The sequence below is a fragment of the Pleurodeles waltl genome, chromosome 7 (assembly GCF_031143425.1).
Source record: "Pleurodeles waltl isolate 20211129_DDA chromosome 7, aPleWal1.hap1.20221129, whole genome shotgun sequence".
Classification (NCBI taxonomy): Eukaryota; Metazoa; Chordata; class Amphibia; order Caudata; family Salamandridae; genus Pleurodeles; species Pleurodeles waltl.
In genome coordinates, this window is record NC_090446.1 from 1,134,667,608 (window position 1) to 1,134,693,541 (window position 25,934).

General features: G+C 44.1%; 1 protein-coding gene across 1 annotated transcript in view; it reads left to right on the top strand.

The window, feature by feature from the left end:
- The first annotated feature begins 263 nt into the window (after positions 1 to 263).
- The window catches only part of LOC138246022 (uncharacterized), a 672,335-nt gene continuing 646,664 nt past the window's right edge, over positions 264 to 25,934 (top strand). Inside the window, exon 1 of the mRNA XM_069200173.1 lies at positions 264 to 477. Coding sequence (XP_069056274.1) covers positions 441 to 477 — 37 coding nt within the window. The 5' untranslated portion in view covers positions 264 to 440. The remainder of the gene's footprint in view (positions 478 to 25,934) is intronic.

Genomic DNA, 25,934 nt, shown 5'->3' on the forward strand with positions numbered 1-25,934 from the left:
CTGTGACTTATGGAGTCAGTAAGCTAGTTATATATTCGACTAAAGGTGCTCCGAACGCGATAGAAGGATTTGTTGAATGGGCGTTTAAGGAGGCGTGGTCGATATTGATGTACATGGAAAGAGAGGAAGGATAAGACTGTCACCGCCGATGGAGTAGGAGAAAGATGGAAACCGTAAAATATGTCCCTTTTCTATTTTTATTGCACGTATTAAATCTAAAAAGGGACGTACCTGCGAGGGAGGGGCGTGACGGCACGTGAGCCGAGCATTCGGAGGTACAGTCATTAGAGGGTGGGGCCGCTGGAGGTGCGGTGGGCGGAGACTGAAGGTGGAGGTGTTGTTGTTGTGCTGGGGGCGTGGCAGAGAAGGGACGTTCTGTGGGACAGTTGGTGTTCTGAGTTTCTTCGCTGTCCCGTAACAGTAGCTGCACGTGTGGTACCATGTCGGGGAAGGAGCCGCTGGTGAGCACCTTGAAAGGTGAGAAGGGGGGTAGTGTTCTCGTCCTGAGACTGTCGGAGAGTCCAAGACTTTCTGTCGTGATCACTATTGAGGAATTGTGTATGGGTTTGGTGGATTTGAGGTAGAGCCATTAACTGTCAAATTATGAGTCGTTTGATATACCTTCAGTAAATACCTGAAGGTCCTACATATAGGTTTGCGGGAGCTAATCCTGTTGTCAGTAACTACAAATCGCATGAACAAGGCTCCTTTGCTGCAGCGTGCGGACTCTCCTGTCGCGAAGCGATTTTCACCGTGCCGCTAATTTCAATGACATTTTCGATCTGTCATGCTAAAGGTCACTATATTTTCTCCCGAACGTAGGTAGGTATTTTTTGAAACACGTCAACACTAACCAAGCAGTTAAACTTTCCGTAGTTGACCAGTGATGATAATGAAAGCAGCCACGTTGGTGCTTGGGTAAAACGTAAATTTGGATGTGTAGCGAAATGAGCTAGCTAACTGTAAAGAAGACGCTTTTAGTTGAATAAAGTTGTTACAATTTATTTACAAGCTTGATAACACTGGAAGAGATAAGGCTACACAATCAGCTGTCCCATCGTAATCCAAACAACACTCTATGATACATTTCCCCGTCTGTGTCAACTGTTGAGTACAGGAGAAGAACACTTAAATTAAAAGACCTCACACATCTTCCGAAAACACAGCTAGATCAGCACTTAACCACACCATTACATAACACATTCACACCTTAACTCTGACAAAAAACACAATAAAATATTTTAGCAGTTATGGCAGAACCACATTCCACAAGTTGTTTCTCCAACAAAATCAAATATCGTGTTTAACCCTCTCAAGGTTCAACTGCTATAGAGACCCCCAACCACTTAGCAAAAAATACAATTTGGAGAGAAGTGCTACGTGTGTGTGTCTGTGTGTCTCTGCCTGCCTATAGTTAGGTGAGAGTTTAGGTGACAAAGTAGGGTTTTCAACATATTTCTGTCATGCACATTTTTTCTCTTCAATATGATTACTTTAACCTTTGTTTTTCTCAGTGAAATTCTATTATTTTTTATTTTTTATTTTGAAACTTAAAGTGATACTTTGCTGCCATTCATAAAAAACAACCCCTTGCAGGTCCAGTGCAGCACGTCAGCTAGAGCTTGTTATGGCCCCGTAGCTCAGAACGGCAGGCCAGTCAGCTGACCTTTGGAGTCACTTCAGCCTGAGGTGAACACTGCAGGGCCAATCTTCCTTCTCAGACTGCAGAGCAGGCTTGAAGCAGGAGGGTAGTCCTCTGGCAGAAGAGCAGTACTTCTCCTGTAGTATCTTCAGGTCCAGGAGTGTTCTGAAGCGTGGGTCTGAGGGTTCCCTTTTTATACCTGGTGCCCACTTTAGAAGTGGGAGAAACTTCTAGTGTTATCCCCTACTGAAGTGTTTGGACCTTACTGCCTTCCTGGGTCCAGTCTCTCTGGGAGCATAGTAGGTTATTGTGAATTCCTTTGTGTGAACTGGGCCTGTGTCTTTGAAGTGCAAGTGTGGTAGGTGACACCACCCCCATCCTGCTAACACTGAGACCCTCTATTGTGATGGTGCCTGGGAGGAATAACCAAAAGCCAATTGCCAGCGACACCTAGTCTTGGTACTCAGGAACAGACTGCAGGCACCAAATACTTAGGACAAGAAAATGCCAACTTTCTAAAAGTGGCATTTTCAGAATTGTGACTTAATATCCTTCTTTACCATTAAAGAGAGTTTTGTATTACAATTTCTCAGATGCCAAATATGATGTTCCTGCCTTCTCCCACACAAAGGTTTGTTGGGTAAATTTTTCTTCCCTCAAAGTTAAACCCCTGTTTTTCAAAATGATCAGTACATGAGCCAACTTCCTAATATGAGCCACCTAGTGCTCTGCGTAAACCACAAGATCATCCTGGAAATAGGTGATCCATATGCACCTTTTGAACAAGATCTCCCTTAAGCACTGAAAGAATGTGAAGGCTGTCTGAGGGGTATTTGTTTAAGTATAGAAATTCCTTATGAAATGAGTAAAGAAGTGATTCATTTTTAGGCACATACACCATTCCCGGTGTGGTGTTGCCTTTCAAAGATAACACCTCTACTGGTTTACCCCAGTATGCCACAGGCTTCACTTTAGTCTCCCTCAAGGTTTTGTCTTGGAACTTGTCCCACTTATCCAACCAAATAATGTAAATGGAGTTGCCAGATGTGCCAACATTCCAACCACCTACTTTGACCTGCCAAAAAGGGTTCTTGGCAGTTGAACCAACATGAAAGACTTGGTCAGTTATCTCTTCTCCCGTGGGTGGCAAATGTACACCTAATGCAATATTTTTCTCACTTGAATCATAATCCTTATCAACGTCACCCAAAGCATCAACCTCCTTGTTGTGAAATCTTCGTGCAGCTTTGCGTGTTTTAGCAAAATTGCCTTTTCTTTTACACTTATTGCAAATCTGATCTATAGCATGGCAATATTGGGCTTTGCTCAAATCATTTGTGCTGGTACATTAGTAGCACTCTTCTATAGGTAATCCCTCAGCTTTTGCACTTCTTCTTTTTCCTGGATTTACCAGCAGAATTCACACTATGCACAACTGGAACCTGTTGCAACAGCAACATTTTGCCAAACAAGATGCCTTACTTTTGAAACCTGAGGCAATTTCAGAGGCTTTATACAAATCCAGTTTAGTGTGGTTAACAAAACCTACTGCATATTGTACACTGTTAGTTATTTTTATGACTTGATCTCTGTTCATCTGCTTCACAAATGTCTGGTATTTGTACGAGCAGCTGAGACTCTGTGTTCCCACAAAACATTTCCCTGGAAGTGAATTCCTTTTTCTTACAGGGTATAAAATGTAACTTCTGCATTTTTATAGCAAAATCATATTCACAGACCATACCTCCTTGACCCAAAAAAGTTTCAGATAAATGCTTGAGTACTATTCTATCTTCTGGTCTTAGAAATTGCTTCAATAATGCAAATGCATACTTTTTTTTATAGCAAAGACTATCCAAGTATGATTCAAATGCTTCCTTCCATTGTTTGCAGTCAGTGCCTGGCTTGCTGGGATTGGACAGGAAGGAAGGAGGAGGAACAACACTTCACTAAATGGCAAGCAAACAGAATGCCACTGCAGTAGCTAACAGTAAAGTTTGCAAAAACCTCACAGCGTCTGGCTCACACATACACTCTAGTGCCTTGTGCCAAAAGGTTTTTGGCCTCAGGAGCTACACTTAAAGCAACATATTCAAACTAAAGGCAATAAATATGTAGTGTATTTTAGTGGTGACATGATGCCCATAGACAAGAAACTAAACAAATGTAAACATGTGTATCACTGTCAATGCACGTGAAAATCAAAGGGTCACAAAACCAATAATAAGTGTATACTCCAAGAACCTTTAGTAGGGTCACTATCAGGAAGATAAGTGCTGATGTATTTATGCTGAGTCGTGAAAGTCAGTGACCAGCTCTCATAACGGAGCCCCTGCACCTTCAGGAAATGGCAGATTGTCCTTATGCAGGAACACTGCATTGATGCCATGATGAACAAGCATTGGAGAAGCCATTCGTTATTTCTATTTTAAAGCTGTAGGAAGTTGGCTCTGTATGTACTATTTCAAAGTAAGAAATAGCATGCACAGAGTCCAAGGGTTCCCCTTAGAGGTAACATAGTGGCAAAAAGAGATAATTCTAATGCTCTATTTTGTGGTAGTGTGGTCGAGCAGTAGGCTTATCAGAGGGTAGTGTTAAGCATTTGTTGTACACACACAGGCAATAAATGAGGAACACACACTCAAAGACAATTCCAGGCCAATAGGTTTTTATATAGAAAAATATATTTTCTTAGTTTATTTTAAGAACCACAGGTTCAAGATTTACAAACAATACTTTAAATGAAAGGTATTTCACTTAGGAACTTTAGGAACTTTGAATTAGCAAAATATCATATACAGTTTTCACACAAATGGCAATAAGCTATTTTAAAACTGGACACAGTGCAATTTTCAACAGTTCCTGGGGGAGGTAAGTGTTTGTTATTTTTGCAGGTAAGTAAACCACCTACAGGGTTCAAAGTTGGGTCCAAGGTAGCCCACCGTTGGGGGTTCAGGGCAACCCCAAAGTTACCACACCAGCAGCTCAGGGCCGGTCAGGTGCAGAGGTCAAAGTGGTGCCCAAAACGCATAGGCTTCAATGTAGAAGGGGGTGCCCCGGTTCCAGTCTGCCAGCAGGTAAGTACCCGCGTCTTCGGAGGGCAGACCATGGGGGTTTTGTAGGGCACCGGGGGGGGGACACAAGTCAGCACAAAAAGTACACCCTCAGCGGCACGGGGGCGGCCGGGTGCAGAGTGCAAACAGGCGTCAGGTTTGCAATAGGATTCAATCGGAGACCTAGGGGTCTCTTCAGCGATGCAGGCATGCAATGGGGGGGCTCCTCGGGGTAGCCACCACCTGGGCAAGGGAAAGGGCCACCTGGGGGTTGCTCCTGCACTGGAGGTCGGATCCTTCAGGTCCTGGGGGCTGCGGGTGCAGTGTCCTTACCATGCGTCGGTTTCTTAGAAGCAGGCAGTCGCGGTCAGGGGGAGCCTCTGGATTCCCTCTGCAGGCGTCGCTGTGGGGGCTCAGGGGGGTCAACTCTGGCTACTCACGGGCTCGCAGTCACCAGGGAGTCCTCCCTGAAGTGTTGGTTCTCCACAAGTTGAGCCGGGGGCGTCGGGTGCAGAGTGCAAAGTCTCGCGCTTCCGGCGGGAAACGTGTGTTGTTTCAAAGTTGCTTCTTTGTTGCAAAGATGCTTCTTTCTTGGAGCAGAGCCGGTGTCCTCGGGAGTTCTTGGTCCTTTTAGATGCAGGGTAGTCCTCTGAGGCTTCAGAGGTCGCTGGACCCTGTGGAGCGTGTCGCTGGAGCAGTTCTTTTGAAGTGGGAAGACAGGCCGGTAGAGCTGGGGCCAAAGCAGTTGGTGTCTCCGTCTTCTCTGCAGGTTTTTCAGCTCAGCAGTCCTTCTTCGTCTTAGGTTGCAGGAATCTAGTTACCTAGGTTCTAGGAGCCCCTAAATACTCGATTTAGGGGTGTGTTTAGGTCTGGGGGTTAGTAGCCAATGGCTACTAGCCCTGAGGGTGGCTACACCCTCTTTGTGCCTCCTCCCTGAGGGGAGGGGGGCACATCCATAATCCTATTGGGGGAATCCTCCATCTGCAAGATGGAGGATTTCTAAAAGTCAGTCACCTCAGCTCAGGACACCTTAGGGGCTGTCCTGACTGGCCAGTGACTCCTCCTTGTTTTTCTCATTATCTCCTCCGGCCTTGCCGCCAAAAGTGGGGCCGTGGCCGGAGGGGGCGGGCAACTCCACTAGCTGGAGTGCCCTGGGGTGCTGTAACAAAGGGGGTGAGCCTTTGAGGCTCACCGCCAGGTGTTACAGTTCCTGCAGGGGGAGGTGAGAAGCACCTCCACCCAGTACAGGCTTTGTTACTAGCCACAGAGTGACAAAGGCACTCTCCCCATGTGGCCAGCAACATGTCTGGTGTGTGGCAGGCTACTAAAACTAGTCAGCCTACACTGGTAGTCGGTATGGTTTCAGGGGGCATCTCTAAGATGCCCTCTGGGGTGTATTTCACAATAAAATGTACACTGGCATCAGTGTGTATTTATTGTGCTGAGAAGTTTGATACCAAACTTCCCAGTTTTCAGTGTAGCCATTATGGTGCTGTGGAGTTCGTGTTTGACAGACTCCCAGACCATATAGTCTTATGGCTACCCTGCACTTACAATGTCTAAGGTTTTGCTTAGACATTGTAGGGGCATAGTGCTCATGCACTTAGGCCCTCACTTATGGTATAGTGCACCCTGCCTTAGGGCTGTAAGGCCTGCTAGAGGGGTGACTTATCTATGCCATAGGCAGTGTGAGGTTGGCATGGCACCCTGAGGGGAGTGCCATGTCGACTTACTTGTTTTCTCCCCATCAGCACACACAAGCTGGCAAGCAGTGTGTCTGTGCTGAGTGAGGGGTCTCCAGGGTGGCATAAGACATGCTGCAGCCCTTAAAAACCTTCCCTGGCATCGGGGCCCTTGGTACCAGGGGTACCAGTTACAAAGGACTTAGCTGGATGCCAGGGTGTGCCAATTGTGGAAACAAAAGTACAGGTTAGGGAAAGAACACTGGTGCTGGGGCCTGGTTAGCAGGCCTCAGCACACTTTCAAATCATAACTTGGCATCAGCAAAGGCAAAACGTCAGAGGGTAACCATGCCAAGGAGGCATTTCCTTACACAACCCCCGTCCCCCCCCCCCCATCCCCCCCCCAAACGAAAGAGGATGAGACTAACCTTTCCCAAGAGAGTCTTCATTTTCTAAGTGGAAGAACCTGGAAAGGCCATCTAAATTGGCATGGGCAGTCCCAGGTCTGTGTTCCACTATAAAGTCCATTCCCTGTAGGGAGATGGACCACCTCAACAGTTTTGGGTTTTCACCTTTCATTTGCATTAGCCATCTGAGAGGTCTGTGGTCAGTCTGAACTACAAAGTGAGTACCAAAGAGGTATGGTCTCAGCTTCTTCAGGGACCAAACCACAGCAAAGGCCTCCCTCTCAATGGCACTCCAACGCTGCTCCCTGGGGATTAACCTCCTGCTAATGAAAGCAACAGGCTGGTCAAGGCCATCATCATTTGTTTGGGACAAAACTGCCCCTATCCCATGTTCAGAGGCATCAGTCTGCACAATGAACTGCTTGGAGTAATCTGGAGCTTTGAGAACTGGTGCTGTGCACATTGCTTGTTTCAGGGTGTCAAAGGCCTGTTGGCATCCTACAGTCCAGTTTACCTTCTTAGGCATTTTCTTGGAGGTAAGTTCTGTGAGGGGTGTCACTATTGATCCATATCCCTTCACAAACCTCCTGTAGTACCCAGTCAAGCCAAGGAATGCCCTGACTTGAGTCTGGGTTTTTGGAGCTGCCCAGTCCAGAATAGTCTGGATCTTGGGCTAGAGTGGCTGAACTTGGCCTCCACCTACAAGGTGTCCCAAGTAAACCACAGTTCCCTGCCCTATCTGGCATTTGGATGCCTTGATAGAGAGGCCTGCTGCTTGCAGGGCCTTCAAAACCTTCTTCAGGTGGACCAGGTGATCCTGCCAGCTGGAGCTAAAGACAGCAATATCGTCAAGATAAGCTGCACTAAAGGACTCCAAGCCAGCAAGGACTTGATTCACCAACCTTTGGAAGGTGGCAGGGGCATTCTTTAAACCAAAGGGCATCACAGTGAACTGATAGTGCCCATCAGGTGTGGAGAATGCTGTCTTTTCTTTTGCTCCTGGTGCCATTTTGATTTGCCAGTACCCTGCTGTCAAGTCAAAGGTACTTAAGTATTTGGCAGCACCTAATTTATCAATTAATTCATCTGCCCTTGGAATGGGATGGGCATCTGTCTTGGTGACAGAATTAAGTCCTCTGTAGTCCACACAAAACCTCATCTCTCTCTTTCCATCTTTGGTGTGAGGTTTTGGGGACTAAGACCACTGGGCTAGCCCAGGGGCTGTCAAGAGTGCTCATTGACTCCCAATTTCAGCATCTTGTGGACTTCCACCTTGATGCTTTCCTTAACTTGGTCAGACTGACTGAAAATTTTGTTTTTGACAGGCATGCTGTCTCCTGTGTCCACATCATGGGTACACAGGTGTGTCTGACCAGGGGTTAGGGAAAAGAGCTCAGCAAACTGTTGCAGGACCTTCCTACAGTCAGATTGCTGTTGGCCAGAGAGAGTGTCTGAATACATCACTCCATCTACTGAACCATCTTTAGGGTCTGTGGAGAGGAGATCAGGGAGAGGTTCACTCTCAGCTTCCTGGTCCTCATCTGTTACCATCAACAGATTCACATCTGCCCTGTCATGGAAGAGTTTGAGGCGGTTCACATGGATCACCCTTTTGGGGGTCCTGCTAGTGCCTAGGTCTACCAGGTAGGTGACCTGACTCTTCCTCTCTAGCACTGGAAAAGGGCCACTCCATCTGTCCTGAAGTGCCCTGGGAGCCACATGCTCCAGAACCCAGACTTTCTGCCCTGGCTGAAACTCAACCATAGCAGCCTTTTGGTCATACCACATCTTCTGGAGTTGTTGGCTGGCCTCAAGGTTTTTACTTGCCTTTTCCATATACTCGGCCATCTTTGAACGTAGGCCTAGTACATAGTCCACTATATCTTGCTTGGGCTCATGGAGAGGTCTCTCCCAGCCTTCCTTTACAAGAGCTAGTTGTCCCCTTACAGGATGGCCAAACAGAAGTTCAAAGGGGGAAAACCCTACTCCCTTCTGAGGCACCTCTCTGTAGGCGAAAAGCAGACATGGCAAGAGGACATCCCATCTCCTTTTGAGGTTTTCAGGGAGCCCCATGATCATGCCTTTCAATGTCTTGTTAAATCTTTCTACAAGACCATTGGTTTGTGGGTGGTATGGTGAATTTGTAAGTCACCCCACACTCATTCCACATATGCTTCAGGTATGCTGACATGAAGTTGGTACCTCTGTCAGACACCACCTCCTTAGGAAATCCCACTCTGGTAAAAATACCAATGAGTGCTTTGGCTACTGCAGGGGCAGTAGTCGACCTAAGGGGAATTGCTTCTGTGTATCTAGTAGCATGATCCACTACTACTAGTATGTATTGGTTCCCTGAGGCTGTGGGAGGTTCAAGTGGACCCACTATGTCCACACCCACTCTTTCAAAGGGGACCCCCACCACTGGAAGTGGAATGAGGGGGGCCTTTGGGTGTCCACCTGTCTTACCACTGGCTTGACAGGTGGCACAGGAGACACAAAACTCCTTGACCTTCTGGGACATGTTGGGCCAATAGAAGTGGTTGACTAATCTCTCCCGTCTTGGTCTTGGTGGGGCGTCTTGGTCTGTCCCAAATGCCCAGCAAGAGGAATATCATGAGCTAAGGTCAGAATGAACTCCCAAACTCCTGAGGCACTACCACTCTCCTAGTGGCACCAGGTTTGGGATCTCTTGCCTCAGTGTAAAGGAGTCCATCTTCCCAATAGACTCTATGTGTTCCTGTTATTCTTCCTTTGGACTCTTCAGCAGCTTGCTGCCTAAGGCCTTCAAGAGAGGGACAGGTTTCTTGCCCCTTACACAACTGTTCCCTTGAGGGTCCCCCTGGGCCTAGGAGCTCAACCTGATAAGGTTCTAACTCCATGGGCTCAGTTCCCTCAGAGGGCAGAACTTCTTCCTGAGAAGAGAGGTTCTCTTTTTCTTGTTGTGTGGAAGCTGGTTCCCCAGTCTTCTTTCCTTTTCTCTTGGAGGGTTGGGCCCTTTTTCCAGGCTCCAACACCACTTTTTCACCCTGAGCCTTGCACTGTGCCCTTGTCTTGACACACACCAGTTCAGGGATACCCAGCATGGCTGCATGGGTTTTGAGTTCTACCTCAGCCCATGCTGAGGACTCCAGGTCATTTCCAAGCAAACAGTCTACAGGGATATTTGAGGAGACCACCACCTGTTTCAGGCCATTGACCCCTCCCCACTCTAAAGTTACCATAGCCATGGGATGTATTTTAGTCTGATTGTCAGCGTTGGTGACTGGATAAGTTAGTCCAGTCAGGTATTGACCAGGGGAAATCAGTTTCTCTGTCACCATGGTGACACTGGCACCTGTATCCCTCAGGCCTTCTACACTTGTCCCATTAATTAAGAGTTGCTGCCTGTATTTTTGCATATTAGGGGGCCAGGCAGCCAGTGTGGCTAAATCCACCCCACCCTCCGAGACTAATGTAGCTTCAGTGTGAACCCTGATTTGCTCTGGGCACACTGTTGATCCCAGTTGGAGACTGGCCATTCCAGTGTTAGCTGGAGTAGAGTTAGAAGTGGAACCTTTCTTGGGACAGGCCTTGTCTCCAGTTTGGTGTCCTTGCTGATTACAGCTACGACACCAGGCCTTTTTGGGATCAAAGTGTTTACCCTTGTACCCAAAATTGGATTGTGAAGAGGCTCTGGACCCTCCCTCCTGAGCAGGTTTTTGGGGCCCTATAGAAGACTCTTTACTTTTTCCTTTGGATGTCTCAACACTCTTCCCCTGGGGAGTCTTTGTGACCCCTTTCTTTTGGCCACCCCCTGTGGAAGTCTTGGTCACCCTAGTCTTGACCCAATGGTCCGCCTTCTTTCCCAATACTTGGGGAGAAATTGGTCCTAGGTCTACCAGATGCTGAAGCAGTTTATCATTGAAACAATTACTTAACAGGTGTTCTTTCACAAATAAATTGTACAGCCCATCATTATCATTTACACCACTGCCATGAATCCAACCATCCAGTGTTTTCACTGAGTAGTCAACAAAATCAACCCAGGTCTGGCTCGAGGATTTGTGAGCCCCCCTGAACCTAATTCTATACTCCTCAGTGGAGAATCCAAAGCCCTCAATCAGGGTAGCCTTCATGAGGTCATAGGATTCTGCATCTTTTCCAGAGAGTGTGAGGAGTCTATCCCTACACTTTCCAGTGAACATTTCCCAAAGGAGAGCACCCCAGTGAGATCTGTTTACTTTTCTGGTTGCACAAGTCCTCTCAAAAGCTGTGAACCATTTGGTGATGTCATCGCCATCTTCCTATTTAGTTACAATCCCTTTAGGGATTTTCAACATGTCAGGAGAATCTCTGACCCTATTTATGTTGCTGCCACCATTGATGGGACCAAAACCCATCTCTTGTCTTTCCCTTTCTATGGCTAGGAGCTGTCTCTCTAAAGTCAGTCTTTTGGCCATCCTGGCTAGCAGGAGGTCTTCTTCATTGAGGCTGCCCTCAATGCTTCCAGAGTTGCTGGACTCTCCTGTGAGAGAAGCAGCATCTCTGACTATCACATTTGGAGTCAGGGTTTGAGAGACCCTGGGCTCCCTATCTAGGACTGGAGGTGGGAAATCCTCCAGGTCACTAGGGTCCCCCTCTGTGAGACCATCATCAGAGGGGTTGTTTTTAGCAAACTCTGCCAAAAGCTCCTGGAGCTGTACTTTGGTAGGGTTTGAACCAGTTTTAATCTTTTTGATTTTGCAGAGAGACCTTAGCTCTGACATCCTACGATGCATGTAAGGGGTGAAGTTGAGTTCCATCACTATCTCTTCTGCATTAGACATTATGTTTCTAAAAGTTGGAATACTTTTTAAGAATCTGAAACTATCTCTAGAACTTAATTCAAACATTTACAAAACTTTTAAACTCTAAGAGAAATGCTAACAGGGACTAACACAAGGCCCTAGCAGGACTTTTAAAAATGTAGAAAAATAGCTCAAATTTCAAAAATCAGTTTCTAATGAAATTTTTTGGAATTTGTCGTGTGATCAGGTATTGGCTGAGTAGTCCTGCAAATGCAAAGTCTTGTACCCCACCGCTGATCCACCAATGTAGGAAGTTGGCTCTGTATTTACTATTTCAAAGTAAGAAATAGCATGCACAGAGTCCAAAGGTTCCCCTTAGAGGTAAGATAGTGGCAAAAAGAGATAATTCTAATGCTCTATTTTGTGATAGTGTGGTCGAGCAGTAGGCTTATCAGAGGGTAGTGTTAAGCATTTGTTGTACACACACAGGCAATAAATGAGGAACACACACTCAAAGACAATTCCAGGCCAATAGGTTTTTATATAGAAAAATATATTTTCTTAGTTTATTTTAAGAACCACAGGTTCAAGATTTACAAACAATACTTTAAATGAAAGGTATTTCACTTAGGAACTTTAGGAACTTTGAATTAGCAAAATATCATATACAGTTTTCACACAAATGGCAATAAGCTATTTTAAAACTGGACACTGCAATTTTCAACAGTTCCTGGGGGAGTTAAGTGTTTGTTAGTTTTGCAGGTAAGTAAACCACCTACAGGGTTCAAAGTTGGGTCCAAGGTAGCCCACCGTTGGGGGTTCAGGGCAACCCCAAAGTTACCACACCAGCAGCTCAGGGCCGGTCAGGTGCAGAGGTCAAAGTGGTGCCCAAAACGCATAGGCTTCAATGTAGAAGGGGGTGCCCCGGTTCCAGTCTGCCAGCAGGTAAGTACCCGCATCTTCGGAGGGCAGACCATGGGGGTTTTGTAGGGCACCGGGGGGGACACAAGTCAGCACAAAAGGTACACCCTCAGCGGCACGGGGGCGGCCGGGTGCAGAGTGCAAACAGGCGTCGGGTTTGCAATAGGATTCAATGGGAGACCTAGGGGTCTCTTCAGCGATGCAGGCAAGGGGAGGGGCTCCTCGGGGTAGCCACCACCTGGGAAAGGGCCACCTGGGGGTCGCTCCTGCACTGGAGGTCGGATCCTTCAGGTCCTGGGGCTGCGGGTGCAGTGTCCTTACCAGGCATCAGGTTCTTAGAAGCAGGCGGTCTCGGTCAGGGGGAGCCTCTGGATTCCCTCTGCTGGCGTCGCTGTGAGGGCTCAGGGGGGTCAACTCTGGCTACTCACGGGCTCGCAGTCGCCCGGGAGTCCTTCCAGTAGTGTTGGTTCTCCAAAAGTTGAGCCGGGGGCGCCGGGTGCAGAGTGCAAAGTCTCACGCTTCCGGCGTGAAACGTGTGTTGTTTCAAAGTTGCTTCTTTGTTGCAAAGATGCTTCTTTCTTGGAGCAGAGCCGCTGTCCTCAGGAGTTCTTGTTCCTTTTAGATGCAGGGTAGTCCTCTGAGGCTTCAGAGGTCGCTGGACCTTGTGGAGTGCGTTGCTGGAGCAGTTCTTTTGAAGTGGGGAGACTGGCCGGTAGAGCTGGGGCCAAAGCAGTTGGTGTCTCCGTCTTCTCTGCAGGTTTTTCAGCTCAGCAGTCCTTCTCCGTCTTCGGTTGCAGGAATCTAGTTACCTAGGTTCTGGGAGCCCCTAAATACTCTATTTCGGGGTGTGTTTAGGTCTGGGGGGTTAGTAGCCAATGGCTACTAGGCCTGAGGGTGGCTACACCCTCTTTGTGCCTCCTCCCTGAGGGGAGGGGGGCACATCCCTAATCCTATTGGGAGAATCCTCCATCTGCAAGATGGAGGATTTCTAAAAGTCAGAGTCACCTCAGCTCAGGACACCTTAGGGGCTGTCCTGACTGGCCAGTGACTCCTTGTTTTTCTCATTATCTCCTCTGGCCTTGCCGCCAAAAGTGGGGACGTGGCCGGAGGGGGCGGGCAACTCCACTAGCTGGAGTGCCCTGGGGTGCTGTAACAAAGGGGGTGAGCCTTTGAGGCTCACCGCCAGGTGTCACATTTCCTGCAGGGGAAGGTGAGAAACACCTCCACCCAATACAGGCTTTGTTACGAGCCACAGAGTGACAAAGGCACTCTCCCTATGTGGCCAGCAACATGTCTGGTGTGTGGCAGGCTACTAAAACTAGTCAGCCCACACTGGTAGTCGGTATGGTTTCAGGGGGCATCTCTAAGATGCCCTCTGGGGTGTATTTCACAATAAATTGTACCCTGGCATCAGTGTGCATTTATTGTGCTGAGAAGTTTGATACCAAACTTCCCAGTTTTCAGTGTAGCCATTATGGTGCTGTGGAGTTCGTGTTTGACAGACTCCCAGACCATATACTCTTATGGCTACTCTGCACTTACAATGTCTAAGGTTTTGCTTAGACACTGTAGGGGCATAGTGCTCATGCACTTAGGCCCTCACCTATGGTATAGTGCACCCTGCCTTAGGGCTGTAAGGCCTGCTAGAGGGGTGACTTCTCTATGCCATAGGCAGTATGAGGTTGGCATGGCACCCTGAGGGGAGTGCCATGTCGACTTACTCGTTTTCTCCCCATCAGCACACACAAGCTGGCAAGCAGTGTGTCTGTGCTGAGTGAGGGGTCTCCAGGGTGGCGTAAGACATGCTGCAGCCCTTAGAAACTTTCCCTGACATCAGGGCCCTTGGTACCAGGGGTACCAGTTACAAGGGACTTACCTGGATGCCAGGGTGTGCCAATTGTGGAAACAAAAGTACAGGTTAGGGAAAGAATGCTGGGGCCTGGTTGGCAGGCCTCAGAACACTTTCAAATCATAACTTGGCATCAGCAAAGGCAAAAAGTCAGGGGGTAACCATGCCAAGGAGGCATTTCCTTACAAAAGCTCAAAGTGCTTCTCTATTGAATAAGTAGTTTGTATAATTGGGTAAATGTGAACATAAGCTAGAGATTGGGGGATGAGTGAGTGCATGGATGGATGAATGAATGACTGAGTGACATGGCTATGTGTCTGCTTGCGTGCATGTTTGTGGATGAAAAACTGTATGAAAGAGTGAGTGAATGGCTGGACACAGAGTAGTTACAGCAATTTTGTAGGTTAAACTTCCACAAAGCATTAGTTAACTGAGAAACAACACAGGCCCAACCTGGAGCATCAGTGTGTCTGACCATGTTGTGCTTCTGTAACCCAGTTACTCTGTGTGAGCAGTGGACTTCACTGAATAGTCCATATAATTGTTCTAACACATTGTCTTTCTCCGAGCAGTGAACAGATGTGTGCTAAAGCAGTGGGGCAGACTTACTAAAATATAGTGCAACGCAGAAATGTATTTAGAAAATATGGTCACCTGCACTGCTCTCTTCACCTGCACTGAAACACAAACGGGTTGCACAGGACACAGCTCTGCACCATGGTGCAGAGTTGAACGTGTGATCTAGCATAGATTTTATATTGGAAGCATGAATTACAGTACACAATTCTCTGCCTAGACAATTTTAAAACATTTCACACTCTAAATGTGCTCTATACATTGCAGTATAATAGAACAATGCAGTGTGGGAACTGTTTGTACAAATGAGTATATTTCTCGAACTTTAGGCCTGTATTGAGTTTTTTTTAAATTTTAATGCAAAACATCATCTATCAATTTTAGCAAGTAGAGCTTTGTGCCAAAATATGGGTATCTATGCTGGAATACCTAGAATCACCCATGCGAAGCCCCATTGATGCACAGTGAAGCACAGCTTTTTTTTTTTTTTTTTTAAAGGGTAGTTATTCAGCTCAAATAAAAGTTCTGCACTGGAGAGTAAATATCCTTTCAAGTTTTTTTGTGCTGCTTAACATAATTTTGTAATAGCATAAAGTCTTGATAAATCTACATTAAAGTATCTAACAGACAGTGAGGAGACGCGTATTATCACTCCGCCCAGTAGCACCTATGCATACCTATGAATGTCTCTAATCCAAAGATTACAGGCTAACAATTGCCAATAGCAAGTTGTGTAGACTGTAGAGGCTGAAGTTCAAGCTCAGTATTATTATGTCCTAAGCTTTTGTAGTGCTGTTGTTTGGCAACTTGCTGCATTCTACAAATATGGAGTCCTCATTTCTTTGAGATGACAAGTATGCCAGAATTGTTTTGCAAACCTGGAAGAAGTAGGGAACCTTGCAGTACTAATTCTGAATGAGTACTACAATACTTTCCCACTGTGCAACAGAACTGACAGTACATATCCATAAAAATAATTGTGAAAGTCTTTAAATCGTTGCGAACTAGCCATCACTTCAAAATACAGAGTGAATTGTTACTTTAATTAAACACATAGGAAATGATACAAAGCCATTCCCTCACCCTTGGAATGGAACAACATTGATCATTCAATGTTCTAAGGATGCCATCAGTACGTTTGGATGCATTTTCAAAATTAGAGACCGCACATCAATTACTTTAGACTTGACTGTAATGCTATAAGAGCACAGCTCCTGACAGTGAAGTAAACATGCAGTGCAAGGACTTCAAATGATGGTTGTTAAAAGAGTGATATTTTTAAACATAAGACGGCATAGCCTTTTTTATAGACTACACCACTGAAGAGTCTATGAAGTCGTACATATTTTTTTTTAAAGTAATTCTTCCTTTTGTACATTTATATTCAGGGCTTTTAACGGTGTGGAATGTAATAAAATATCTACATGTCCATGGGACAGGATGCTTCAAAAACCTACTTGTTCTGTTAAAAAAAAATCCACTTGTCCTTATGCACCATAAGGACAAGTGGATTTTTTTTCTTAACAGAACAAGTAGGTTTTTTAAGCATCCTACTTAGTGCGGCGACAAACTATGGCAGCAATTTCATTATATAGGAGCTTTGATAATAGCCTCTTTCATTATGCAAGGCCTCATATTATAGTAAGGTTTAAATACCGCAGTTCCCTTATTTTGCCACCTTTCAACATATCTACATACTGGGGCTGGAGGTAGTGGAAAGCAATAGTTTCATTGTTTGAATGCCTCTTTGAGTCTGTGGAAACCTAACTTGCATCTTTTAAGGGTTTTCCCCAGCTCTTCTCTAATCCTTTCCCATACAGAGAAGGGTTGGAAATTTCCTCCTGACAAGGGCAGAAGTAAAACTTCTTCCAGGATTAGGGAAAAAAGTGGTTGAAGGGAAAGTGAACTTGTAAACGCTGAACACATTTTCATGTGAGCAAATCTTCACATCTATATTTGCTTGTGCTAAAATGCAGTTCATAAATATTTTCTAGGAGTGCAATTTCCTTGAAAACGTCTGTAAATTCTTTGAGTTTATGAAAGGTGTATATCTGCACTAATGCAAGGATGTATACTATTGGCGCATTTTTATGTTTTTTTGTTTTGTTTTTTGTTTTTAAAGATTTGTGCCCCAAATTAAGTCTGGCATTAACTAACACCTTTGGGTTTGTATTAAAATTCTATCTCTCTATCGGTGGGGTTCACTGTGAGTTAAAGCGTTCTGCTCTTTAACACAAAGCATATCAGCACACAAAGTAATTTTGTTCAGCATCCTGATCAACTATGTAAATGTGTGCTTTTTGAGACCAAAAAATATTTCTGCTTTTTGGCAATCTTTGTTATGATTGTTAGGGCCCGGCAGCTCTCACAACAATAAAGTTTGACAAAAATCAATGTCAAAACAAGACACGCATTGACAAAACAAAGGCTGACCACCAAGGTCAACCTATTGGCTTTGCCAATGCTTGTTTGTGTTCATGCTTTCCATAATCTTGTTGAAACTGGTTACACTGATTTTCCATTATGAATATGTATTGCAATTACCAGCATACATCAACACATTTTACTAAATGATGTTTCAAAGAAATAGTACCTAACATTTTACAGTAGTTTAGCCAAACCATTTCCCCAGTAAAATTTTTTTGGTTTTAGAAGATTTTACTTTGAAAGCAACAAATCATCAGTCTTGAGTTCAAGCTTGTCTAAATATTTGCATATAAACAGAGAGTGTTCTGGGAGCAGTATACATAGCTCCATATTGTTAAATTTTGCAAATGTGTGTACACATTTATTTTTTACTTGAACCCCTGTCAGTAGTGCAGTCTGAGCTTACATTATTTCCTTACAGTGCACACACTAATAAAAAAGGCTTTGTTTTAATGAACCATAAATACAAGTTTTAACAGCAGTACAGGGGTATGGAATTTAATACAATATTTACTTGTCTATGGGACAGGTTGCTTCTTAAATCTACTTGTCTGGTAAAAAAATCTTCTTGTCCCTTTTGTGCCATTTAGTGGAATGTCATATTAAGGCAGCAATTTCATTATGTAAGAGTTCTCTTAATAGCCTCTCTGATTATGCCAGGGTTACTACTATAGTAGGGCTTGAATACTTGCATTTTCACTCTAGCAATTTCCTTATTTTGCCACTGTTCCACAGATCTACATTCTGGGGCTTGAGGAAGCAGTAATAATTCCGGGGTTGGAATGCCTTTGAGTCTGAAAACCTACTAACTTGCATGTTTTAAGAATTTTCACCAGCTCTTCTCTAATCTTCTCCCCATAATGAGAAAGGTTGGAAAGTTACTTCTGACAATGGCAGAAGTAGAAGTTCTTCCAAGGTTGGGGGAAAAATGCGGTTGGAGGGAAAGTGAAATAGTAAACGCTAAATAGATTTTCACATGAGCAAATCTACACATACATATTTGCTTGTTCTAAAATACAGTTCATAAATACTTTCTAGAAATACGATTTACTGGTCTACTTCTGTAAGTTCTTGAGAATTCATGAACGCCACTCTAAAGACATATACCATGGGTGCACTTTAGTGTCTTTCCCAAAGAATTGGGTCCCTAATTAGGTCTGGCTTTAATATAGACATTTTTATTAAACTTCTATTTCTCTCTCTCTCTATCTGTTGGCTGACTTTACTGTGAGTGATAGTATTCTTCTCTTCCACAAGGATCATATTGGCACACAAAGTAGTTTTATTCAGTGCCAGGAACCACTGTGTCAATCAGTGCCGTAACACAGGTGGAGGAGGCCCTCCTGCAAAGAACATGGAGGTATTAATCCCTCCCACACCAAGACTCACTCAGGTGCTGTGCTGAGGGGGCCCTTTGGAGGGGGGATGCGGGGCCTTTGTTATGCCACTGGTGGCAGTGTGTGCTTTTTGAGACCGAAAACCTTTTTTCTTTTTGACAGTGTTTGTTACAGTGGTGAGGGCCTGGCAGCGCCCACAACAATAAAGTGTTACAAGTCATGTCAAAACAAGACACGCATTGACGAAACCAAAAGACTCACACAAAATGTTGGATCGGTTGGCTTTGCAGTGCTTGTTTATTTTCATGCTTCCCATAATCTTGTTGAAAATGGTACACTGATTATTCCACTTGGAATATTTTTGGGAAACTCCAGCAAGCATCAACATATTTTACTAAATGATGCATTGAAGAAATAGCATCTAAAATTTCATAGCAATGAAACCTTTTTTATTTCCTAAATGCATTTTTTCTGAACATTTTGTTTTGAAAGCAATGAATCATCACTCTTGCTTACAAGCTTCTGCAAACATTTGCATCTAATCAGAGAGCATTCTGGGAGCATTATACTTAGCCTCATATTGTTAAACTTTTCAAGCGTGTACACTTTTTAATTTTTGTTTTTTATTTATACTGGAACCACTGTCAGTAGTGCAGTGTGACCTTAAAACGTTTATTTACTGCACTTACCCTTACAATGAAGGCTTTTAATTAATGAACCATAAATACAGGTTTGAACAGCATTAACATATTCACACACATATTACCTCAACTGCAGACAGTTACGTTCTCTGTAAACTGACAGCCAAAGGGTTTGTGCTGCATTGGGCCTACTTGTCCCAAGGACAAAATAAACATGGAAATGTGTTGCCCTTGATCTCAGACAATATGTCTGGGGCATCAGGAGATAGGAATTTCACACCACTAGAATAACTGAACAATATATACCTGTTTGTAACTAGACATATCACAAGGTGGCTATAAAAACACACTAGGTGGAGCTATGGCTATAGGAAAAGATACAAGCATCACTATAAAATAGCAGTGCACCCAGGGTCCCATGAAAAAGTAAACAAAAGATGGAGTTCAGTAAAGGCCTTTGTTCCAAGGCCAACACGTACAGGAGTGAAAAGAGCCAGCACAGAGAAAAGCATAAATGCTCAGAAGGTAGAGGCGCTCCATGATTCAGTGTTAATATGAATACATTAAACAAATGGCATTTCATAACATTTAAGTAAAAAAAAAAGAGTTTACTGCAGACAATGGGATGGAACCGAAGACCTTATATATGAGAAGCCTGTACTAATTATCTAATAAGATGGACAGTTGGTGAGTTAACTGTAGGCAGCCCACTGTCTTATGAGTATTTGCTGATTGTCGTTTGTGGTGATCAACGTGGTTGCAGCATATGAGGAATTGCCAGGCCTACGCAAAAAGTAAATATTAAGCACTTCGCTACCAGGTGCTTTTCCTCAAGTGCTGAGCCTTTTTTTGGCTATTTGGGGAGTTCGCGCTTAGCCTATCATAACGTTTTGTCCATATAAGCTACCCAGGCCAAATTTGCGTCCTTTTTTTCCAACATCCTAGGGATTCTAAAGATACCCAGAGTGAAGTGCAACATCTGTCTTGTGTTCAATACCTATTTTGGCCGTTTTTAGGTCTCAGCCTACCAGACAACACAGTTTGCTAAAGACATCTTGGGGACTTTCAGAAAGTTGATCTAGGAATGCATTCCGCTTGTTGATTACCTTTGGCTTTGTGGTTTGTAACTCACACTTTCTGGCTCTCCATTTGCTGCCTTTATTTGCTTTAGGCTCTCCAAGTTCAGTTTGTTCCTCCCGTTGCCAAAACAGTGTTTTCTGTATTCTTCCACTAACTCACTTTCTGTCAACAGGCCTTCAAATCTTGTTTTTATCTCGTCACGTTTGCTGTGCTTTCAGATATTGAGTTCAAATGTCAGGCGCTGTCTTCCAGCGGCGGCTGTTTACTTTCTCTGGCTTCAAAATGAGAGGATTTATGTGACAATCTTGCTGGATACTGGGAGTAGGAAAGAGAGATTTTTCTAGCACACATTTGAATGAACTATGTAAAAATATTGCAGAATATATCTGAATTATGAATGCACAAATGAAGCACATTTTGTGTTATTTCTGAAGCGCTGGAAATAAATACTTTAATATGATTAAAACGAATCATTAAACTAGGTGATGCAGTTTCTACACATTTTCTTCTGTGTACTATATAGTTTTATTAATAAAACTGCATGTCAGTACAAATGTAAAGGTAGTGTGCTACCACACTATGAATACTCTACTCTACACCACTCCACACCAGTCTGCACCACTCCACTTTACACCACTCCACGACACTGCAGTCTGCACTTCTCCACTCTGCGCCACTGCACTCTATGCCCTGTCACGCTTTGCCTCCCTACTCTATCCTGTACCACTCTACTCTGTTTCAATGCACTCTTCACCCCTCTGCACCACTGCATTCTTCGCCACTACATTCTACACCACTCCAGTCTAGGCTACACCATTTTTCTTGGCACAGCTTCACTCTATGCCAGTGTAATGTGAGCCTCTCTGCAATACTGCATGCTACGCCACTGCACTCAATGCCAGTGCACTTTATATCAATGCACTTTACTCTCTAGCACTCATGTCTATGCCTCTGTACTCTACGCCAGTCCAGTTTACGCCACTCTAAACTACTTTGCACCTCTGCACCCTTGTTGTGTAAACATTCTAGCCATGTTCAAGACACGTTATTTTAGCAAACTATGCCTGCCGTTGTGCCAGTTACATTTTATTCAGCATTACTTTGTTCTTCTAGCATTAGCCCCATTTGCGGTGTTTTTTTATTTTCTCTATCGGGTTGTGCTTTCGCCTAGGAAAGCATTACGTTATTAGCATAGCATTAATTTCACTTTGTGCTTTCCTCAAGGGTGCAGTCAGCTAGGGTTGCCGGCAAGAGTGGTATGCTGTGTCTCCGACATTCACAGAAACATACACATCCTTATATGGAGACCTTTTATAAGAACATCAACTGTTTTATTATAAAAGCACTTCTCTGTCCCATATGCATTAGAGGGAGATTCCAGCCAGATGACCATGACTGCATGGTGACTGCTGAACATCTTTGCTACAGCTGCTTGCTTAGACTGCCAACTCCCTGGCTTTTATGGGGACGGCGTTTTTTTAGACAACAGGCTTCCTTGCTCAGGTATGGGGGATGATGTCTTCCCAGTCGGGGAACCTGAAGGGCAGATTAGGGCTTTATCACACTGTGCTCTAACATAGCTTAGGTAGTAAACAAATATATTGTTCCTAGTGACAGTATGGTGGGACTGTTTTTTACAGCCATACTTTTAATAGGCTTACTCTTAGAAGCTCTAATTGACCTTCCAAAAGCCCATACAACTGATTACGGGGCACCCTCGTTACTTACACTTGTTACATACCACTCTGGCCGGATGGCCCAGCCTTGATAAAGTCACTTGTGTGACGAAACACGTGTTGGCTGTTTCTCATTGATGGCACTCTGATTTCTAGCTTCCACAAATAAAGACATCTTCTGCAAACCAGACCTGAGACTCCATTCAACTATTTCACTCCAACAACATACTACCAGGGACACCTATCCCTGCAACACTATTGAACTTTACATTCTGTGTGCTGTGGCCTTCTTGCATAAATTTGTCCTGGGGTATTCTGTTACCCACTTTTTGTGCCTACTGGGTAGTAAGGCACTTGGCCAGGTTGCACCAGACTCTATGCTTACTTGGATACTTGTCTCAAAATCATTGTTTTACTGCTTAGATGTGCGGCGTCTTTTCACCCTTACTACCCTTGTGTGTTGTGTCTGGACTGTTTTTTGTGTTTCACTCTCCTTGTCACAGTTTTGCTTCTAGCGTGTTTCATCATCCCAGTTATTGCAATACATGCCATTTTATCCAAGATACAGTTACTTCAATAAATCTTATTGAACTATACTCTGCTTCTGTTTGTCTTTGCCTGTTTGAGACCAATGTAACTGAGAAAGGAATGAGATCTGACTGACCACGATTCGCCTGAGGAGTCCTCTGTGTCATGCGCCCGGTTGCCACAGTCATCCCCACTCTTGAGTGAAGATGAGACACTGCTAGTTGGCTGGAAAACCCAGATTGGGCCAACAGCTGTCACATGGTGTGGGAGTGTACTCAGTACCCCACAATTCAGGTGATTCTGCCACCCAAATCCAGTAGTCTAATTAGGATAATGAGAACCTACACGACATGGTGCGCTAACATTTGGTCAGGCACTAATTTTCGAATCCTCCTAAGTATCGCTGTCGCACTATGTGCTAAAGGCGGGAAACATCCTGAACAACTAGGTCTAAACCACTACTTGCCTGAACCACTACAGCTAAACAACTAAAAAGTCTCTACAACTAAGTACTGAACAACTACTGTCTAAACAACAATTGTGCCTGAATAACAATTGCATGAACAACTAATTTTAAGGTAAGGTTTTCCTTTTGGTTTTTATGGTTTATTAGTTGTTTAGAATATATATATATTAGTTGTTCAGGCAATTGTTATTCAGACACAATAGTTGTTCAGACAGTAGTTGTTCAGTACTTAGTTGTAGAGACTTTTTAGTTGTTTAGCAGTAGTGGTTTAGGCTATAGTTGTTTAGGACCTAGTTGTTCAGTCACATATTCGCTAAAGGCACCTCAATACTATAGTCAGAGAACCTTTGCGACACTGTGTCACTGCACTCTATACCACTTTACCCCATTACACTCTATGCAGCTGCACTCTACCCTGCACCACTCCACTCTGAAACAATCTATTCTATGCCACTGGCCTCTGCGCCACTCTACTCCACTCTGTGCCACTATGCTCTTAGCTATTGATCTATGCCAATGCACTCTACATAACTGCATTGTACTCTGCATCACTGTACTCTACTCCACTCCTCTCTAGGCCACTCTACTCCACTGCACTCTGACACTACTTTGACACTGCACCCTCCACTAATGAACTCTACAACACTCTTCTCTGCACTACTCCACTCTATGCCACTGCACTCTGTGGCACTATACTCTACTCTGCAACACTCTGCTACTCTACTATGAACCCCTCTATGTCACTGCGCTCTCTGCCACTTGACTTTACTCTGCACCCTTCGCCATTGGGCTCTATGCCAGTCAACCCTACACCACTCCACTCTGCACCATTCTACAAAACTCTACACCACTCCACTCTGCACCACTCTACAACACTCTACTCTGTACCACTGTACTCTGCTGTGCACCTCTCTAATTTATGCCACTGCATTGTTTGCCGCTGCATCATACCCCGCTGCACTCCGTGCTGCTATACTCTGCACCATTCTACGTCAATGCACTCTACACTACTGCCCTCTACTCTATGCCTCTTCACATAACTACACACTATGCCACTCCAATACACTACACTCTCTCTCACTCCACTCTACTTTTCACCATTTCACTCTACAACACTGCATGCAACTCTCCTTTATGCCACTAACTTTTAACCATGCTAAACAACAGCCATGCTGGTGAACAGCATGGCTAAAACACATCAACAAAGTCAATAGTTCTTGCATAGGCGAGACCTATTGGTTTTGCCCCTGCTTGTTGCTTCAAGCATGAAATAAATCCCATCTCATCCATCATCTAGGCTTTGAATGAAAATCAATATTTTCTGTCTATTAATGAGCCTCTGGTGACAATAAACTGGATGCATTTCAATGGGCTATCAAATGTTTGGAAAAACAGCAAGACAAAAAGCCAAGCAGAGTAGATCGCAGAAAGAAGTTCTTCACAATGGAATAGCAAACTCATAAAAGTATTCATTCCTTTGTTGTGTTCCCTACACGTCTCAGTATGAAAAGTTTGGATTTTAACAGAACATTAAGTTTGGGACCAGTATGTCGTCAGGTGTTTCGAGTAGAAGGAGCACAAGAAATTACTGACTAGCAAGAATTCTAGAATTTTCTAATTGAATCTGTGGACATGGCTAAAAGTGTGGAGTTGTTCGTAGACTGCGCTAAATAAGTAAAATACAGTCATGCTACTTATTCTTCTGTGAACAGCAAAATAAGATCTTGTCTTACAAGAAAAAATCCACTAAAAACTCACAGAAGAAGCAAGAGACTTGCTGTGAGCAGTTCACACATTGCCAAGGTCAATCTATGCTTAGCATAGAAAGCCAACCGTAAACTGTGCAGAGAGGATTGTCTGCTATGTGTGTAGAAGTGATCGAAGGAACTCTGTTTGGGACAGAAAAAACTCCAATTAATTTATGGCACATAATATCTGTTAGACTCAACGTTTCTATATAATTATATGATGATGGTTGAGTATTTACTGATTCCTAAATTTTTTTGTCAGAATTTATAGTATTGCTTTTGATTTACTCATAAACTCAGATCATCATGTTGCTCCGTGATGTTCATCCATGGACTTATGTAGTTATACTATTAATAAGTTATTTAGTAACAGAAATTCAGTTTCGGGAGAAGTCTTTCGTAGGGAAAGTCTAGACCATTAAGAGGGGTTTTGACATCCTCCATGGTATCACCAGGGACAGTTTAAGCTATTGCTGAGAGCAGGTACATGCCAGTAAGGGCCATATTAGATGCTAAAAGTGCTATGAGAAAACACCTATGATATATGTTGTGAGTCATTTATTCAAACTACTTTGGGCAGGTGTGTTATTGAATAGAATGTCAGTCTACTCGACAAGCACAGTGCTGTTTCCTCAAGCACTTCTGACAAGGATGTACGTTTACCTCATGTCAGCAAAGGAAAAGTCAATTACAGTCCTGTTAAGTATCACCCCAGTGTGCGCAAAACATTTTCAGTGTATTTCAGCTCATGAGTTATCAAGAAGTAATATAGCCTGTTGCTTCTTCTTTGTGTATTTTCATCACTTCTGGCTGCCAAAAGTGCGTGAAACTACAGCTTTGCATATACCTTAGTGGACATTCAACATTGACATCATATCAAAACCTTCTTAATAAAGTAACTGGTGCTCTGTTCTTTATGAAACTTGAACGCATTTGGCGTATCACCAAACTGGAATAAAACCTATTTCCCTTGATTTAACTGCCTTTATTGCCCCCAACGTGCTCTTTCAGTTTTGTTGCATGCCATTAACAGTGCTTGAGTAGCATCAGTGTTTCAACATTTGGTAAGCAATCGTTTACGGTTGTTGAGGGTGTGATTGCATTTTAATTACCATTTTGGTCTGTGACAAGGATA